The sequence below is a fragment of the Mobula birostris genome, chromosome 9 (genome assembly GCF_030028105.1).
Source record: "Mobula birostris isolate sMobBir1 chromosome 9, sMobBir1.hap1, whole genome shotgun sequence".
NCBI classification, from domain to species: Eukaryota; Metazoa; Chordata; class Chondrichthyes; order Myliobatiformes; family Myliobatidae; genus Mobula; species Mobula birostris.
Window position 1 is genome coordinate 115,610,730 of NC_092378.1, and position 20,385 is coordinate 115,631,114.

The following is a 20,385-nucleotide window of genomic DNA, read 5'->3' on the forward strand; positions in this document are numbered from 1 at the left end:
GCTATTGAACCTTTCTGAAAAAGGTTTAAATCCAAAATTTTTTCCAATAGATCAATAGAATATGAAATCAGAAAGGTAGTAAGAACAGTATTTAAAAAGTTTCTGATCTGTAGATATCTAAAAAAAAATGTGATCCAGGTAAATTATATTTATTAGATAATTGTTCAAAAGACATAAAACAATTATCTGAAAATAAATCAGAAAAACGTATTATACCCTTTGTTTTCCAAACCAGATATGCTTGATCCAAAAAAAAGGTTGAAAAAGAAAATTTGATATAATAGGGCTAGTTAAAATGAATTGATTCAGTCCAAAAATTTTTTGAAACAGAAACCAGATTCAAAGAGTATATTTAACTATTGGGTTATCCATTTGTTTGTCCAGTTTAGAAAAGTCAAAAGGAAGTGGGGTCCCTAAAATAGAACCCAATGAAAATCCTGAAACAGAATTACATTCAAGATTAACCCATTGTGGACTTGGAACTGTATCCCAATTCCATGTCCAAAATTTTAAATAACGAATATTAATCACCCAATAGTAGAATCTAAAGTTTGGCAATGCTAAGCCACCCTCCTTTTTGGGCTTCTGTAAGTGTCTTTTACCTAATCTAGGATTTTTATTCTGCCACATGTATGAGGAAGTTTTTGAATCAACATTATCAAAAAAGGATTTTGGAATAAAAATTGACAATGCTTGAAATAAATATAGAAACTTAGGTAAAATAATCATCTTGACAGCGTTGATCCGACCAATTAATGACAAAAACATTGGTGACCATTTAGTTATCAAACCTTTAATCTGATCAAGTAGGGGTAAAAAATTAACCTTAAATAAATCCTTGTGCTTCTTAGTAATTTTAACTCCTAAATAAGTAAATTGATCAGTATCTAATCTAAATGGTGAATATTTATAAATTGGAACCATCACATTTAACAGAAAAAGTTCACTCTTATTAAGATTCAGTTTGTAACCAGAAAATTTACTGAACTTATCCAACAAGGATAAAGTTGCAGGAATAGATTTTTCTGGGTCAGACATATATAATAGTAAATTATCTGCATATAATGACTATCTAGTGCCACAAAATAATTGAAAAAAGGGAGGTCTTTGATTGTTAGTCAAAACCGAAGCTAAGGGAGTATGATATATCAACTTAATCCAGGATATAAATATTGGCTAAAATTAAACTTCTCAAGCATAGTAAATAAATATGGCCATTCAACTCTGTCAAAAGCTTTCTCAGCATCTGATGAGATGACACATTCTGGAGTTCTCAGTGAAGGAGTATAAGTATTTATTAATCTCCTAATATTAAAGGATGAGTAGCGATTTTTGATAAATCCAGTTTAATCCGCAGAAATAATTTGAGGTAATACCTTTTTAACCTAGATGCTAGTATTTTAGAAAAATCTTGGAATCAACATTCAATAAAGATATCCGTCTGTATGATGCACATTCAGTAGGATCCTTATTTTTCTTTAAAATTGAGGAAATGGAAGCTCCATAAAATGATTGTGGCAGTTTACCTATAACAATGGCATCTCTAAAAACTCTGCACAACTGGGGAGAAAGAATAGAAGAGAAAAACTTTAAAAATTCTGCTGTATAACCATCTGGGCCGGGTGATTTACCAGAATTCATTGAAGAAATAGCACCCATTATTTCTTCATCAGTAACAGGTGTTTCTAACTTTAAACATTCGTCGGGTGTTAATTTCAGAAAGTTCAAATTCCTAAAAAAATCTTGCATCTCCCCAGGATCATGAGGAAATTCTGACTGATATAAAGATGTATAAAATTCTTGAAAAGATTTATTAATCTCATCATGATCAACTGTAGAAATATCATTAGGTTTACAAATCTTATTAATTTGACACTTAACCAAAGCTGTTTTTAATTGATTGGCTGATAATTTACCAGATTTATCACTATGTATATAAAACTCACTTCTTGTTTCCATTAATTGATTTTCTATTGACAATGTTAAATGTAATCTATGTTCCATTTGAAGTTCAACTCTCTGTTTGTAAAGCTCCTCATTGGGAGTAATGGCATATTGTTTAACGATGTATTTAATCTTGTCAATCAACACCAATATTTCATTCTTAGTGCGTTTTTTCAATGCAGCCGAGTAAGAAATGATCTGACCACGGATATAAGCTTCAAAAGTATCCCATATAACCCTGATGGAAATTTCATCTGTAGTACTGGTTAAAAAAAAGTCAATCTGATCCTTGATAAATTTTACAAAATCTGAATCTTGAAGTAAGTTAGAATTAAAACGCCATTGTCTAGTATTGGAAGGTATATCCCATAACTTAATAGAGAGATTCAATGGTGCATGATCAGATATGGCAATGATATCATAGTTACACTCAATTACAGATGGAATTAGACGAGAGTCTATAAAAAAAGTCGATCCTAGAATAAGTATGATGTATGTGTGGAAAAAAAAGAAAATTCTTTATCCTTAGGATGTAGAAATCTCCAAATCTCGGAGATTCCAGAATCAATCAAAAACGAATTGATAAGAGAGGACGACTTATTCGGTAGTACCTGAGATGGTACAGATTTATCCATCGAAGATTTTAAGCAACAATTAAGGTCACCCCCCCCCCATTATCAACATATAGTCACTTAAATTAGGAAAAGAGGTAAATAATTGTGTAAAAAATTCAGGGTAATCCACATTCGGGGCATAAACGTTAAGCATAACAACTTTCTTATTAAAAAGTAAACCAGTAATTAACAAGAATCTACCATTCGGGTCAGAGAAGGTGTTGTGATGTACAAAAGCAATTGAAGAATCTATGAAAATTGAAACTCCTCTCACTTTAGCTTTGGAGTTTGAGTGCTACTATTAATCCTTCCAAAACTCAAAAAAACGCTGATTATCCTCTTTCCTCACTTGAGTTTCTTGGGCAAAAATAATATGGGCATTCATTCTATGGAATACTTTAAAAATCTTTTTCCTTTCAATCGGATGGTTTAGTCCATTTGTATTCCAAGAAACAAAGTTAATCCTCTCAGCCATGTTAACCATAAATCAGTCGTTTGGTATATAAAGGGTTAACCAGAGTATAAACCCAGGTAACCGGAAGAGGAACCAGCATTCAGAAAGGAAACGGAAGTTGCAACAAAGCAGACATTGTTGTAGTTCAGAAATAGCCCGATGAAAAAAAAGAACCCCCCCGCCCACAAAACTCTAAAACTAAGCCAAGAGAGGCCAGAAAGCTAGCTAAGACTAAATCTACCCCCATTTCTCCAGAAGGCAGCTCCCAAGTATATGTTGGTAAAAAGACCACCTAAGAAAATACTACACTATAACAGCAAAAAAAAACAATAAACTTAACAAATACAGTAAAATAAAATACCTTAGCATTATAATCACTAACATGCTAATAAAATAAAAAGAAAAGAGATACCAATACATATTATTCAATGTAAAATATTTGTAAGGCAAAACAGTTAAGTATAAGAAAAGGCGTAACTGGGAAGAAAAGTATTATGGGGAGAAGAACCCAAAAAGATGACGCGGTGAAAAAACAAAAGTATAATGGAAAGAAGAAAACAAAGCGCCATCTTAATTATGCCATGGGGAAAAAATATAATATTCCCCCACATACATTATTAAAAAAAAACAGAAAATAACCAATAATAACAGTAAAATTAAGTATAAAGAATAGCAACACTACCGATCAAAACTGAAAGTCTTATACTTATAAAAGTCAATCTTCAAAAATGAATCATATGATTAATAGAAATTGAAAAAAAACACGAGAAGCCAAAGCTAATATCACAAGGATCGTATATTAATTAAACCGTGGCGGCTGATTCAAATTCTTCCAGAAAGCTTTGAGCAGCACTTGTAGAGTGGAAAAAAAGTCACGAGCTGTTCGGAGGAGAAATTCTTAAGCCAGCGGGATACAGTAATGCTGGTTTAAGATCTTTTTGGTAGCATTCCATCATCAGAGGTTTGAAAGCCAATCGCGCTCTCATTAACTCAGGGCTGAAGTCCTCAAACAACCGGTGTTGATGGTTTTCAAATTTAATCATTCCCTGCCGACGGGCTACTCATATGAGTTGCTCTTTAACATGAACATAATGAAATTGGATAATTACTGGTCTCGGTTTAGCTTTATAGTCTGATTTATTCCGAAAAATTCTGTGAGCACGGTCAAGCAATGGAGGGCCATCCGGGAACTCAGAGATAAACGCAGTCTTTAAAAGTTTCGAGAAGAATACTGAAGGGTCTCCTGTCTCAACTCCCTCAGGGAGACCAATTAAACGTAAGTTCTTTCTTCTGGATCGGTTTTCCAAATCAGTAATCTTAAATTTAAGACTCACCAACTGTTTATCTGTCGAAGAAACTTTTTGTTCCAAACTCTTGATTTTTTCATCTTTCTTTCGTGCATCTTCCTTCAATTCAGTGATAATGTTTTGTTGCCGTTGAACTTGATGACCAAGCGCACCAAAAGTTTGCAAAATTGCCGTAATCTCTTCTTTAAAGCTTCGGCATATTTCATCAGCATGATCCCGAAACAAATTCATCAACACTTCGTAAGTTATCTCAGGATGTTTAGGATCGGGTTTCTTTTTTCTGTCGCCATCGGCGTCTTTTGCAGGTTTAGCGTCTCGAACTTTCAGTTTTGTAGCTGGTTCTCTACTCATCTCTTCGAAGTTCAAAAGTAGAATTAAATAAAGGTGATCATAGATATAAAATGAAAAAGTAACGGAGCGAAGCCAAGAAGTGACCTCACTGTGTGAGCGCCATCTGGAGAATCTGGGGTAGAATCTTTAGGAAATAACTTTAGTCTCGCCGGATATCTCAAGGATGGAAAAAGAGTTTTTTCATAAGCGATCTTCATGACCGGTATGAATTTGATCCGTTGTTCCATAACTTCCCGTGGATAATCTTCATACAAACGGATCTCGGAACCGTTAAATTTAAAAACTTTGTTTTCTTGCACATTTTATGATTTGGTCTTTAACTTTAAAGCAAAGAAAGTTGACTAAAATTGGTCGAGCTTTACCTGACGAAGTGAAAATTCTGTGAGCTCTTTCAATATCGGGAGATGAGATAGAATATCTGGGAACAGAGATTGAAACAGATTGGCAAAATAGTCCAATAAATTCCCAGTTTCGGAGCCTTCCTGAAGACCCAGAATACGAATGTTATTCCTATGAGACTTTGCCTATGAGATTTTGCGTTGAGCCTGTTCCAATCAGGTTGAAATATCCGCAATCTGATGTTTCATAGAAACATAGAAAATAGGTGGAGTAGGCCATTCGGCCCTTCGAGCCTGCACCGCCATTCAGTATAACCATGGCTGATCATCCAACTCAGAATCCTGCACCAGCCTTCCCTCCATACCCCCCGATCCCTTTAGCCACAAGGGCCATATCTAACTCCCTCTTAAATATAGCCAATGAACTGGCCTCAACTGTTTCCTGTGGCAGAGAATTCCACAGATTCACCACTCTGTGTGAAGAAGTTTTTCCTAATCGTCCTAAAAGGCTTCCCCTTTAACCTCAAACTGTGACCCCTCATTCTGGACTTCCCCAACATCGGGAACAATCTTCCTGCATCTAGCCTGTCCAATCCCTTTAGGATTTTATACGTTTCAATAAGATCCCCCCTCAATCTTCTAAATTCTAATGAGTATTAGCCTAGTTGATCCAGTCTTTCATCATATGAAAGTCCTGCCATCCCAGGAATCAATCTGGTGAACCTTCTCTGTACTCCCTCTATGGCAAGGATGTCTTTCCTCAGATTAGGGGACCAAAACTGCACACAATACTCCAGGTGTGGTCTCACCAAGGCCTTGTACAACTGCAGTAGTACCTCCCTGCTCCTGTACTCGAATCCTCTTGCTATAAATGCCAGCAGACCACCGCCTGCTGTACCTACATGCCCACTTTCAATGACTGGTGTATAATGACACCCAGGCCTTGTTGCACCTCCCCTTTAAACTCAGTATTCAAGGAAATAATATTTTCCTCAATAGTCTGTAAACTCTGTCCAAACGACTTCAACTTAGAGGTGCTATTATCCATTTTGGTATCGAGAGCCATCAACGCACGTGCCAAACGCTCAGCCCAGACAGGGATAGTTTTTCCCTTTCCATGCTGGGTTCAAAAGGCTGCTTTCCACTTCTTAGACAGGGAAGACTGTCTTAGACAGTGGCTGTTTTCCACTTCTTTCCCAGACAGGGAAAGTTTTTCCCTTTCCATGCTGGGTTGAAAAGGCTGTTTTCCACTTCTTAAAGAATACGACATAATGACCGCTATTTCCCTCCAAGATCCAAAAAATAAAAGTTGAATAATTTAAGGTTTAGACTGGGGGAAAGGAGGAATTAAAGGCAACCACAGTATTTATATGTTACTTCATTGAGCTACAGGCGGAACTCCGGCCCGTCCCTGTCCCTGTCCCCGCCAGGCCTTTGGGGTGGCTACCTCCGGCATAAAGTGGAGATGGGAATCGCCTGGTTATGACGGAGGCGGACGTCTTATCTGTGCGACGCCGCTCGCCAGGACCTGGAAACGGCGGCGGTGCCCGGATGAGCGGGTTCCTGAACCGGTGAGATGCCGAAGGTGAAGCGGAGCCGCAAACCTCCCCCTGACGGCTGGGAGCTGATTGAGCCCACCCTCGATGAGCTGGACCAGAAAATGAGGGAGGGTGAGTGAGATTCGGTTGGGTGGGGTGGGGTGGGGTGGGGTGGGGTGGGGTGGGGTGGGGTGGGGTGGGGGCACGGAGCCTACTCCAGTACCACCGAGGGCAGACGGCCCGGCCTGCAACTCACCAGCCAGACGCTACTCTCTGATCCCGGGCTGGTCCCCGAGGCAGGGAGGGAGGGAGAGAGAGGGTGGGATGCTCCGGCTATAATTCGTTTGAATGTATCGCTGATGCTGCAAATATGAAAAAGGAAAACGCTGAAACTTATCTTGATCTCATGCTATAGCACCCCCCCCATATCATGCAGAGATTTAGCCAGTCTTTATTTGTAAACCTTCTTGAGTGTTTTACTTGACAAACCAAATCTCCTCAAACTCCTAATGAAATATAACTGCTGTCAATACGTTGCGTCTGTGTAGGTCCTTAGAGATATTGTCACCCAGGAGCTTGAAATCTCTCCACTTCTAGTCCCTCTGAGAGGAGTTATTTGTCTTAACTCGCCCTACCCTTCCTGAAGCCCTCAATCAGCTCTTTGGTCTTGCTGACATTGAGTGGAAGGTTTTTGCTGTAACACCACTCCACTAGTTGGCATATCTCACTCCTGTACGCCTTCTGGTCACCATCTGAGATTCTACCAACAGTGGTTGTATCATCAGCAAATTTATAGATGGTATTTGAGCTGTGCCTAGCCACACAGTCATGGCTATAGAGAGAGCAGAGCAGTGGGCTAAGCACACACCCCCGAGGTGCACCAGAGTTGATCGTCAGTGAGGAGGAGATATTATCACCAATCCCCACAGATTGTGGTCTTCCGGTTGGGAACTCGAGGATCCTATTGCACAAGGGGACACAGAGGCCTAGGTCCCACCACTAAGCACATCTTTCCCTCCCCCCCCCCCCCCCCCGGCTTTCTGCAGGGATCGCTCCCTACGCGACTCCCTTGTCCATTCGTTCCCCCCCATCTCTCCCCACTGATCTCCCTCCTGGCATTTATTCTTGTAAGCGGAACAAGTGCTACACATGCCCTTACACTTCCTCCCTTACCACCATTCAGGGCCCCAGACAGTCCTTCCAGGTGAGGTGACACTTCATCTGTGAGTCAGCCGGGGTGATATACTGTGTCTGGTGCTCCCGATGTGGCCTATATATTGGCGAGACCCGACGCAGACTGGGAGATCGTTTTGCTGAACACCTATGCTCTGTCCGCCAGAGAAAGCAGGATCTCCCAGTGGCCACACATTTTAATTCCACATCCCATTCCCATTCTGATATGTCTATCCACGGCCTCCTCTACTGTAAAGATGAAGCCACACTCAGGTTGGAGGAACAACACCTTACATTCCGTCTGAGTAGCCTCCAAACTGATGGCATGAACATTGACTTCTCTAACTTCCGCTAATGCCCCACCTCCCCCTCGTACCCCATCCGTTATTTATTTATATACACACATTCTTTCTCTCTCTCTCTCCTTTTTGTCCCTCTGTCCCTCTGACTATACCCCTTGTCCATCCTCTGGGTTTTTTTCCCCCTTCCCCCCCTTTCCTTCTCCCTGGGCCTCCTGTCCCATGATTCTCTCATGTCCCTTTTGCCAATCAACTGTCCAGCTGTTGGCTCCATCCCTCCCCCTCCTGTCTTCTCCTATCACTTTGGATCTCCCCTTCCCCCTCCCACTTTCAAATCTCTTACTAACTCTTCCTTCAGTTAGTCCTGATGAAGGGTCTCGGCCCGAAACGTCGACTGTACCTCTTTCTAGAGATGCTGCCTGGCCTGCTGCATTCACCAGCAACTTTGATGTGTGTGGCCTAGGTTTTGGAGCTTTTTGATCAGAACTGTAGGAACGATTAAATGCTAAGCTATGGTCAATAAACAGCATCCTGTCATAGGTATTTGCATTGTCCAGGTGATCCAAGGCCACGTTGAGAGCCAGTGGGATTGCATCCGTTGTAGACCTATTTTGGTGATGGGCAAATTGCCGTGGGTCCAGGTTCTTATTGAGACAGGTGTTGATTCTATCCATTACCCACCTCTCAAAGTATTTCGTCACCATAGATGTGAGTGCTAATGGGTGATAGTCATTGAGACAGCTCCTGCTACTCTTCCTGGGCACTGGTATCATTGTTGCCCTTTTGAAGCAGGTGGGAACTTCTGACTGTATCAGTGAGAGACTGAAAATGTCTTTGAATACCCCCAACAGTTGGTTGGCACGGATGTTCAGAGCCTTAGCAGGTACTCCATCGGCCCCCGCCGCCTTGTGAGGGTTCACCCTCTTGAAAGACAGCCTGACGTCGGCCTGTGAGATAGAGATTGTAGGGCCACCGGGTGCAGCAGGCGTACTCATAACGGTGGATTAATTCTCCCTTTCAATACATGCATAAAAGGCGTTGATCTCGTCTGATAGTGAAGCGTCGCTGTCATTCGTGATGTTGGGTTTTGCTTCGTAGGAAGTAATGGCCCGCAAATCCTGCCGGAGGTGCTGTGCATCTTTTCTCGCTTCTGACTTCTGGAGTTGTTTCTTTGTTCTTGAAATGGCCTCTGCATGTCATACCTGGCTTTCTTACACAGACCTGGATCTCCAGACTTAAATGACACTGATCTAGCCCTCAGCAGACTACAGACCTCCTGGTTCATCCACGGCTTTTGGTTTGGGAATGTACAGTAAGGTTTTGTAGGCACGCACTCATCCACACAGGTTTTAATGAAGTTGGTGACAACTGTGGCATACCCATCCAGGCTCAAAGATGACTCCTGGAACACAGTCCAGTCCACTGGTTGAAAGCAGGCCTGTAGGTGCTCCTGTGCCTCCCTGGTCCATACCTTCTTGGTCCTCACTACTGGTGCTGCAGTCTTCAGTCTCTGCCTATACTCAGGAAGTAGAAGGACAGCCAGGTGATCAGACTTACTGAAGTGTGGGCGTGGGATAGCATGGTAGACATTCTTGAACTTAGTGTGATAGTGGTCCAGTGTGTTATTTCCCCTGGTACTATGGGTGACTTGTATTATTTAATGACTTTGTCAGGCTGGCCTGGTTAAAATCCGCCAAGATGATGGTGAAGGCATCAGGGTGTGCTGTTTCATGCCTGTTGATCCTGTTGCTCAGATCATCTTGAGCCTGTTTGACATTGGCCTGAAGTGGAACGTACACCACTACCAAAATGATCACAGAAGTCTCTCGTGGCAGGTAAAATGGCTGGCACTTAATTGCGATATATTCCAGGTCTGGTGAGCAATATTGGGACATCACCAACAAATTACTACACCATGAGGAGTTGATTGTGAGGCATCACCTCCACCTCTGCTTTTGAGAGACTTGATTAACCTATCTTGATGTTGAACTGTGAACCCATCTATTTGAATTGTTGCATCTGGCATGGAAGGGGTTAACCAAGATTCCATAAGATAAGGGACACACGTGGTCCTTGCGTCCCTCTGATACACCACCCTAGCTCTGAGATTGTCAGTTTTATTTACCAGGGACTACATTTGCCGGCAAGATAGTTGGTATCAGGAGTTAAAAACTTCGTGTTTTTTTTAAGGCACCAGCAGACCAGCCTGTTGACCCTTTCTTTTGCCGGCGGCTTCTTAAAAGGACAGTGTGCTTTCCACAGTCCGGTCTATTTCTGTCTGTTTTAAGCAGCAGTAATCGTTCACTCGCATTGAAACTTCATCACTGACTGTACACATTAATTATGCAGTCATGGTTCTTAGCTGCAGCAGGCTAAAACGGGATATTTTGATGACTTCCATCAGCCGTTGAGGTTGTCCGTGGTGCTGGCGCCCCAGAAGAAAAGAAAGATCAGTGATCTGAATGTCAACTCAGTACCTCCATGGATACTAACTGAACTATCAAACATTTCCATCATCTCTTCCACCTATCTGGTTTCACTAGGGTGATACAATTCTGTAATTGCTGCTGGTCCACCTTGCGCATTCCCAGATTTGTTCCGAATCCACCTTCTTAGCATGTTAGTAATGCAACATGTTAATCAGTCTCGTTATTTTAAAGATTTGCTTTGATTGTGGGCCACTGGTGTGTCTGCTGAAACGGACATTCATTTGCAGCAGGTAGATTGATGGGGATGAGATGTTTGTTCTGTCGTCAGCTCAGAGTTCAGTGAGTAAAGTGCTATAGAGCTGTTCTCGATGATGGACATTTGAAGTCAACCATCCAGAGCATACTGTGTGTCCGCACTATCACAAGCACTTCCCTCATTGGCTGAGGGTGGGTGTTTATGCTTACTGGAGGGAGTTTCCTTGCCTATGTTTGACCCAATGCCTTGTTACATCAGGGGAACTGATCTTATAGTCAATAAGTTCCAGACACATTTCCTCATTTTGTACTACCCTGGTGAATATCCTAGCTTTGGGTAAGTTATGAGTTAGGCGAATTAATAAACAGAAGTAGCATACAAATGCAAAGAAAAGAAGGCTAGACCTTATAAATTGTCAGGCTGCAAGAGGACAAGAAAGATGCAGAGGTGTTGAAGTGTACAGGGGGGTTTAGCAGGACGATATCAGCAACTTCCATAATGGAGAGAGCTTGGAAGGCGAATTTAGTTGTCTTTGAACTGGAGAAAGTTGAGAGGTAACCTGAAAAAACTCACAATGAAAGGTTTCTAAAGAGTGGATCCGGAAAAAATATTCTTTGGCAAGTGGCTTAACAAACAAGTTGTGGATTCAAATTTGTGGACTAAAGGTGTAGAGAATAAATGAGAGTTATTTTTCATTTGAACAACTGTAAGCTATCTTCTGTCAAGATGGTGAATGCCGATTTTACATATATATTTATATATATTTTTTTTCTTTGGAAGTAATTTGAACAGACTAAGTTGTTCCAGGGTAAATTGTAAGAATTTGGACTGAGTACAACAGAGTTTTCCAAGAGTCAAAGCTGACATGAGGGGTGATACAAGCTCCTACACATTTCCATGAACTACCCAGATGTTAATGGGGACTTTTCTGAGCTGACTGTTAAGTATATCTGTATCTCTTGTTTAATACCCATGTTAAAACATGGCAACACTTGTGGGCTGCCCACTACACATCCTCAGACTTGGCCGTGGATGCAAATGACACATATCACTCCATGTTTCGATGTACGTGTAACAATTGAAGCTAATATTTAAAAGAAAATCTTTTATCTTTAATGCTAGCTGGTCCATTCTGTTTTTGACTGCAATCGGAGGCATATTACCACTGGGTACAACTGAGTTATTTCAGAGTGCAGTTACAAGTCAATAATACTATTGTAGGCTTGGAATCACATGCAAGTCTGACTGGCTGTTTTTAACTATAACTTCTCGGATACCACTGGTAGCATTTTACTTCAAGAATATTTAAATATTTGGATTCAACTTCAAAAACTGTCATGATGGGATTTCAACCAGTGTCTCAGCATTATTTATGCAGATCACTCATTAATTACTAATTAAATGATACGGTCATTAGTTTGGCGTAGCCTACCTGTCACCAAGTCTGAGAGCTTACATGTGAACCATCCGTATTCTTGCAGCCTAGCCAGAAAATAAATAAAAGCACAATACAAAGTTTCTATTTCTGAAAGTCTTTATTTTTGATGAAAGAGTATTTGTTATTTATTCGTTGATGTACAGCGCAGAATCGGCCCCTAGAGCTGTGCCTCCCAGCAACCCCCTATTTTACCCTAGCCTAATCACGGAGAATTTACAATGACCAATTAATCTCCCAACCGCCCGACTTCGGACTGCGGGAGAAAACCAGAGCACCCGGAAGAAAGCCACAGTCAAGGAGAGAACGTACAAACTCCTTACAGGCAGCAATGTGATACAAAGAAATGTCTGAACTTGGATTGAGTTCCTACTAAACTAATTTAACTTTTTTTTGTAGCTGAGACAGAGCCGCATGAAGGGAAGAGGAAGGTAGAATCACTGTGGCCCATCTTCAGACTCCATCACCAGCGAACACGTTACATATTTGACCTCTTCTACAAGAGGAAGGCGATTAGCAGAGGTACAAATATTAAATAGTACAGTTTTACTACTAATATTCACTGTATGGATAAATTTGTGAACTATTGGAAATTTCCTCATTCAAAGTGAAATACTTGTGTCTTTAAAAGCAAAATTGTTCAATTGAATCTATTTCATGTTGGTATATAATCAGTGGTTAAATTGTTGAAAAGAGACTTGACTACATCCAAATAAATTTCTACCCAGGTACATTGCAATATATTTTGGAATTTAAAGAATCCATTTGGCCTTTTGCAGAGTAGCAGCCCTGCCACAGCATCTTTTCCTTAGACGTCTTGTGTTCATGACATTCCCACTCTTGCCAATGGCCTGTTTTTATGAGGCAAAGGAATTTTAATCAATATTTGAATCTTATCTTTTGTGAGAACGCAGAAGTACCGTCTTTTTTCTCAGCCTCTTGCATACTGTAACACATTGGTAATCAATAAAACCTCCTTCAAGCTCCAACTACACCGGGACTGGAGTTTACCTATCTGCCTAGCTTAAGAAAATGGGAAAAGTCTTGAAAGAGGGCAGAATACTTTGTGTTTTCTTCTATACTCTTGCTGGTTTAGAATGAGAATGTTGATGTGGACAGTACAATGATTCTCATTTGGATTTAATAGAGCAACTGAGTCTTGCTTTGATCTAGACATCAGTGGAATTATGTGTGTTGCTTGCTTTGATCTGTTGCTTGCCTGGTACTTTATCATAATGGATTCACAAAGTTTGATACTTTATTTTAATGTTCACCTGTTATACTATCTTATTTTTGGCACAGCGTTGAATAAATATCCTGTAGGTCAACAACTCCAGATATTTGTATGGAGAACATGACAGTATTGACTGGGTCAATACTCCCCTTGGTTTCGTTGTGATGTAACGCCTGGGTTGTCCTTGGGAACCAGCAGCAATTATTCTCGATATCTTGCTGCATCATTTTAGAACTCTCAAATTATAGTTTGTTATTTGGCTCTTTCTTGGTCCAAACTGACAAAGGGAGTTGTATTTACTCTTACAACTCCTCTTATTTTATATAAATATGCTACATTTTAAAAGTTTTGTGAATACTCAAACACGAAGTATTTTGCAGGTTATTTTTCTCTCTCTCTCTCTCTCGCACACGCACACACATAACTGAGAAGTGTTAATGGTTTTATTTTCCATTCAGAAATCTGATGGCAGAGGGGAAAAAGCTGTTCCTGAAATGTTGAGTGTGTATCTTCAGGCTCCTGTACCACCTCTTTGGTAGTAATGAGAAGAGGGCATGTCCAGGGTGATGAGGGTCCTTATTGATGGATGCTGCCATTTTGAGGCAGCTCCTTCTGGGGAGACTAGTGGCTCATGATGGAGCTGGCAGCGTTTACAACTTTCTGCAGCCTTTTCTGATCCTGTGTAGTAACCCCTCCATACTAGACAATGGTGCAATCAGTTAGTATGTTCTCCATGGTACGTGTAGAAATTTGTGAGTTTCTTTGATGCCCTCCCAATTCTCCTCAAACTCCTAATGGAATATAGCCGTTGTTGTATCTTCCTTGTAATTGTATCAATATGTTGGTGCCAGGATATTGACACCCAGGAGCTTGAAACTGCTCACCTTTTCCACTCTGATCCCTTGGTGTGTGATCCCATGACTTGCCCTTCCTGAAGTCCACAATCAATTCCTTCGTCTTACAGATGTTGAATACAAGGTTGTTGGTGCGACAACACTGATCCAGCTGATCTGTCTCACTCCCGTACGTCTTCTCGTCACCATCTGAAATTCTGCGACAGTAGTTGTGTTGCAGCAAATTTGCGGATGACATTTGAGCTGTGCCTAGCCACACTGTCATGGGTATAGAGAGAGTAGAACACTGTGTTAAGCACACACCCTTGGAAGTGTGAGTGCTGATTGTCAGCAAGGAGAAGATGTTATTTCCAATCTGCACAGACTGGCCTCCTGGTGAGGAAGTGAAGAATTCAGTTGCAGAGGGAGGGTCAGAGGCTCAGGTTTTGGTTAGAACTGAGGGTATGATTGTGTTGAAATCTAAATGCATGTGCTTGAAATCTTCTGTTTATGCATTGAATTTGGAATTGTTGGCTTTGTTCTTGCTCATAATAGTGCTTTATAGGGTACAAGTGGTTCTATGATAGTGTGCAGTAGAACTAATTAAATGTTAACAACCCGGGAGATTATTATTAATGGGTGTTATGTTCTGTCTGTATTTCAAAAATTACAATACTGCTTTTATTTTGTGACTTGCAATTATTTGTGCAAGTAAGGAAAAAGTTTTTGAGATTAGAAAGTTTGCAAAATGAGTGGCATTTCACAGGGTTTATAAATGGTTTGTCCTGCTAGAGGGAGTAAACCCACTGTGTGTAGGATGTTTGTTTTGGCAAATCTAATTTGCATTGCAAAGTTGTAATTGTTTCAATTTTTCTGAGGAACTTAAACATATTTGTATCCTGTTATTGGCTGTTTTATAAATGGCACCTCAGGTAACATCACAATCTTTTTCTCTAGAGCTTTATGATTATTGTATAAGGGAGGGGTATGCTGACAAGAATCTGATTGCCAAGTGGAAGAAGCAAGGCTATGAAAACCTGTGTTGTCTTCGTTGTATTCAAACCCGAGACACCAACTTTGGAACTAACTGCATCTGTAGAGTTCCCAAAAGCAAGCTTGAAGTGGTGAGTTTCCATCTTCATTCAGTAAAAAACATTCAGACTTGCCGAGCTATATCTATTAACATGACAAAAGTTTGATCCAACAGCAATTTGTATAAAAAGATACTATGAAATATAGTTTCAACTACTTTAAAATTGTCTTTTGAAAAGTTAATATTTAATCCACAGTTCATTTGCTTACAAAATCATTATTTCCACAAAATAATAAGCTTTAAGTTTGTTTGGGATTTTTCAGGTTGTGTAAAATTGAAAGTTTCCAGCTAAATGTGTATGTTGGATACCACTGTCCCCCTCGCTGAAAGAAAACAGCTTTCAGTAATTAAAGACAAACTGAAAGGAAGCTGTGGCCTTGTAGTGCATTTTTGAGAGCAAAGAACTTTCCTGTTACCTATGCTGTACTTTCATATCTAATTGTGGCCAAAACTTCAGTTACTGGTGTCCACATGTAATAACATACTTTGGATATGCAGTGTCTGCACCCGCTGGAAGTCCTTAAATTGATTAGCATATCCCTTGAAGCAGGTTCCTTTAATGCCTTTCCATTTGCTCATGATGTAGACGTAGACAAAAATGTAGAAAATGGTGTTCCCTTGTGAACCACAGTTCCCATGTACTGTTGTGTAAATACAGGCTGAAGACACTGACACACGTACTGTTGTGTAAAGAAGCTTGCAGCGATGGGAATAGGAAAGAGCATAAAGAGCAGATTTATAAACCAGGATGAAGATTTTAGAATCGAGGTATTGGGACCCGGGAGCCAGTGTTGGTCATCAAGGTGATGAGTGTGGAGTACTTCCTTGTGATGGGTAGAGTATAGAGTCATGAGCTTTGGATAACTTGGACGTTCTGGGGATTGGGCTAAAGTGGGTTAGGCTGGGGTTAGTGTAAAGATGAGTGCTTAATGCCTGGCATGGACTTGGTGGCTCAAAAGCTTGTTTCTGGGCTGCATCTCTCTAAGATGACTTTGAGAGAATTTGAATAGCCAATTCTGAATATTAACTAAGGATGAGTGTTTCAGTCATGAATGGATTAAGGTGTGGCATGAGGTGTAGATACAAAGAGGGGATTTTGGAATGGATTTGATAAAGGAAAGAACTCGGCTTGGTGTTAGGTTGGGTTCATTTGCTGCAACTGCTCTGACTTGGCCTGAAGCAAAGGTCAGGGATAGGACGGAACAAGTTGCAAGGACATAATCTGTCATGGGGCCTTGGTGGTAGCTTGAACCACAGGAAGCACTGGTATATTTAGGACAGGAATTCAAACAAGCAGCAAGTGTGCAGAGTTGGTAAAGCTGGCTGTGCTTCGAGAAAACGTGGAAGGACCAAGGTATAATGAATACAGAACAATGTGGGTGGTAGGATAGGTAATGCAGGGCTCTAGAATAGATGTTGGGGGGGGCACCGGTCTGTATATATAGTTTACTCACGATCGGTATTTATACATTGAAACTGTGCTCTTAGTCATTTATTTATTTTTTTTTCCTTTGCAGGGAAGGATTATTGAGTGCACACACTGTGGATGCAGAGGTTGCTCTGGTTAACTTTTCTTTCTTGGATGAAGTGGATTTTCGTCCATGTACAATCAATCTTATTTCTGATTTAGAATATATGGACCATAGTAAGATATTCTGTAAATGGCTGTAGCTTGCTTCTAACTAACTTTCTTTTTGAATGGAATAAAACTTTTTTAAAGACTGAAGTTTGTGAACACTGTAGACTGCGTAAACCAACATGAACCCAACATTGCATACAGACTGGTTGGACAGCAAGCTCCCCAGTCTGAAGCACCATCTTATGAAGGTAGGGCAGCTTGATGTGAATGTAATGCAACAATTGTACTTGTGCATAATTTAAGTTTGGAAGCAAAACTGTTTTTTGCCCTGCAGACGACTTTTTAGTAAGTGATTGGAGTCACCTTGACCTATTTAGTTATGTCATAGCAGTAACATTTACTTTAGACTACCCAACTATACAATTGTCTTTGATGGTCCTCTAGATAATAAGTAATCCTTTTTAAAGCTGCTTATTGAACTGTACTGAAGGTTGTTACAAAATAAAGATTTTCTTTTTGTTCACTTACTTACCTGAAAATATTGGTGTACTTAAGTATTAGAATATGCAGCTCATAACCCTTAATTTCCTTGCAGTCCTTTATCAATTTTCCTCTTCTACACACTCAATAATTCATTGTTCAAAAAAAAAATCTGCAATGGGATTTCTTTCTCTTCTCAGTATTAAGTGATCAACTTATTGTATTGAGTTACCCATCTTATTTTACATTGCCCTGAACAAGGGAGAGAACATAAAACAGTTAAGTACAGTACCAGCCCTTCAGCTCAGTGATATTGTGCTGACCTTAATATATTTACACTTAGCCACTTGGGACCCTGTGTCTTGCAATCTGATTATCTCATTTCTAAACTGCAGAAAGTATAAACCAATCTTTCCTTTTCTCCTCTTAAGAAAATCCCCTCAACCCATGAGTTAATCAGTTGGACCTTCAGTGTGCAGCTTCCAAGGAAAGTACATTCTTCCTTAAATGAGATCATAACATTTAGGTGTGGTCTTACCAGAACCATAGACAACTGCAGCAAGATTTTCCTACCTGTGTATTCCACTTAGCTTGCAATAAAGATTAACATCTATTTCTTTACTAATTACATGCTGCATCTGTATGCTACCATTGTTTTTCATGTACCAGGAGTGCCAGCAAATAATCATCTCTGCTATTTAAATGACCATTTTTATTTTTCCCACCAAAGTAGAAAATGTGATATTTCCCATTATATTCCATATGTCAGGCTTCTGTCCACTTACTTGTACATAAATTTTGCATTGTTTTGATTTCTCAAATTATACTTTATAGTCGCCAAACAATTGATACTAGAATGTACAATCATCATAGCGATATCTGATTCTGCGCTTCCTGCTCCCTGGATTACAAATCAATAGTAAATATTAAAAATTTAAATTATAAATCATAAGTAGAAAATAGAAAAATGGAAAGTAAGGTAGTGCAAAAAACCAAGATGCAGGTCCGGATATTTGGAGGGTACAGCCCAGATCCGGGTCAGGATCTGTTCAGCAGTCTTATCACAGTTGGAAAGAAGCTGTTCCCAAATCTGGCCGTATGAGTCTTCAAGCTCCTGAGCCTTCTCCCGGAGGGAAGAGGGACAAAAAGTGTGTTGGCTGGGTGGGTCGTGTCCTTGATTATCCTGGCAGCACTGCTCTGACAGTGTGCGGTGTAAAGTGAGTCCAAGGACGGAAGATTGGTTTGTGTGATGTGCTGCGCCATGTTCACAATCTTCTGCAGCTTCTTCTGGTCCTGGACAGGACAACTTCCATACCAGGTTGTGATGCACTCTAGAAGAATGCTTTATACGGTGCATCTATAAAAATTAGTGAGGGTTTTAGGGGACAGGCCAAATTTCTTTAGTTTTCTCAGGAGATAAAGGCGCTGGTGGGCCTTCTTGGCAACCGGTTTACCTTTACGTGAGTTATTATTGTTCATTTTGCAGTTGGCCCTGCTGTTTCACAGCCCAGTCTTGCTCTCTGTGTGGTTTTTGTGCATTCTCCCTCAACCAAGCGGCTCTCCTCTCCACTCACATCCAAAACGTGCGCTTGTTGATTAGCTATTTTATTTAGGTTTATGGGGGAAAAAGGTAATGATGAGTGTGTAAGGGAATTATTTGTAGGGCTATTGGGAAATAAGGAGGGGGAATGTGATGACGGGATTGTTCTACTGGGAACTGGCACATATTTGGTTTTTGAAGAGGCTTCTTTGTTAGGATAGGCCAATAGCTTTCTTTGTTTAGATTTTAATTTTGCCTTTTTCTTATTTTAAGTGCCCCTTTAGACACATCACATAATTAATAATCAGTATTTCCTCATCTGGTCACTTTAACATTCCACCTCCCCCAAGTCATTTTCCCCTTCACTATTTAATGTAAAGCCCTGCTTATAATCTAAATTATTCAATTTCTTTTTAACATTTATTTATCACGTACATCAAGACATACAGTGAAATGTATCATTTGTGTTAACAATCAAAGGATGTGCTGGGAGTTCTGCTGCAAATATGGCATGCCGGCCGTGTTCAGCAGAATAGCACAATCAGCAAAACAAGCTCCCTCACTCCCTCCCACCCACTTGTACAAAGACAGGCTTCCAGTCCTCGTCGCCGGACACTGATTCCTGGCCAACACAGTAACTCCCCTTCCTTTGGCTTTGCTGCTGTGCCCCACCAAATGAGATTATTTTCTCACACCTCTTTCTTTGGACACAGCTATATCATTAGTTTTCTCTTATTTTATCTTTATGATTGTACACAGTTATATTTAACACTGCCTTCTTGCTCAAGCAAGGCCTCCATTATTGCTATTAGATGACAGTCCTCTTGGCTTCATTCATGTGTCTGTAGCTACTCTGTTTTATTTACCATGTTCTCTGCATTTTTGTACTTGTATCCAAACCCGTAATGGCAGTGTAGCTCCTACCTGCAAACGCTCTGGTCCGAACCATCATGTAGCGGTCTCGTCCAGAAATGGTCTTAATGCCCCTGGAAACTCAAATGTTTTACATTATTTCATCAAGCATTTTCATATTGGACATATTTTACTGCCCTGACACCCATTTGTGCATGGAGCTGAGAAGATTCTGCTTCAGAAATTTAGTTGTGTGTATCCCTCGGTTTCTTACTGCTTTATCCAGAATAAATCTGGATGGGCTGGAATGGGTTTTAAGTTTCATAAGTAGAGTCTCCATGGTATATGAGAAAACAGCAGGTGGCCATTTCCAGAGGTAATTTATAGTGTATGTTTCGCATTAAAAGATTTGATGAGAGTTGCATTGAAAATTTAAATTAGCACCAAGAAATTTAGAACAATGGGATTAGCAAAGGAATCAAAATTTAAGTTTTTTGTAACACAGTAACTGGTCAACATTTGAAAATGCATAGAACCTAGCAAATAAAACAGAGTAGCTACTGACATATGAAGCCAAGAGAGATTGTCATCTAGTAGCAATAATTTGAAAATGCTGAGGTAGTACTGGAGGTACAT

The 20,385-nt window shown here is 40.3% G+C and overlaps 1 protein-coding gene across 1 annotated transcript; it reads left to right on the forward strand.

The window, feature by feature from the left end:
• Positions 1 to 6,506: 6,506 nt before the first annotated feature.
• Positions 6,507 to 17,404, forward strand: bud31 (BUD31 homolog). The gene is made up of 4 exons (XM_072268652.1): positions 6,507 to 6,678; positions 12,538 to 12,660; positions 15,163 to 15,329; positions 16,816 to 17,404. The coding sequence occupies exons 1-4, from the start codon at positions 6,585 to 6,587 to the stop codon at positions 16,864 to 16,866; spliced, it is 435 nt and encodes a 144-aa protein (XP_072124753.1). The 5' UTR covers positions 6,507 to 6,584; the 3' UTR covers positions 16,867 to 17,404.
• The last annotated feature ends 2,981 nt before the right edge of the window (positions 17,405 to 20,385 follow it).

What these genes read in the sequence shown, in the direction of transcription:
- bud31 (XM_072268652.1), top strand. Translation starts at nt 6,585, where the DNA reads ATGCCGAAGGTGAAGCGGAGCCGCAAACCTCCCCCTGACGGCTGGGAG. An exon ending in GGACCAGAAAATGAGGGAGG is followed by an intron (nt 6,679 to 12,537) that starts GTGAGTGAGATT and finishes TTTTTTTTGTAG; the next exon opens with CTGAGACAGAGCCGCATGAA. An exon ending in GAGGAAGGCGATTAGCAGAG is followed by an intron (nt 12,661 to 15,162) that starts GTACAAATATTA and finishes CTTTTTCTCTAG; the next exon opens with AGCTTTATGATTATTGTATA.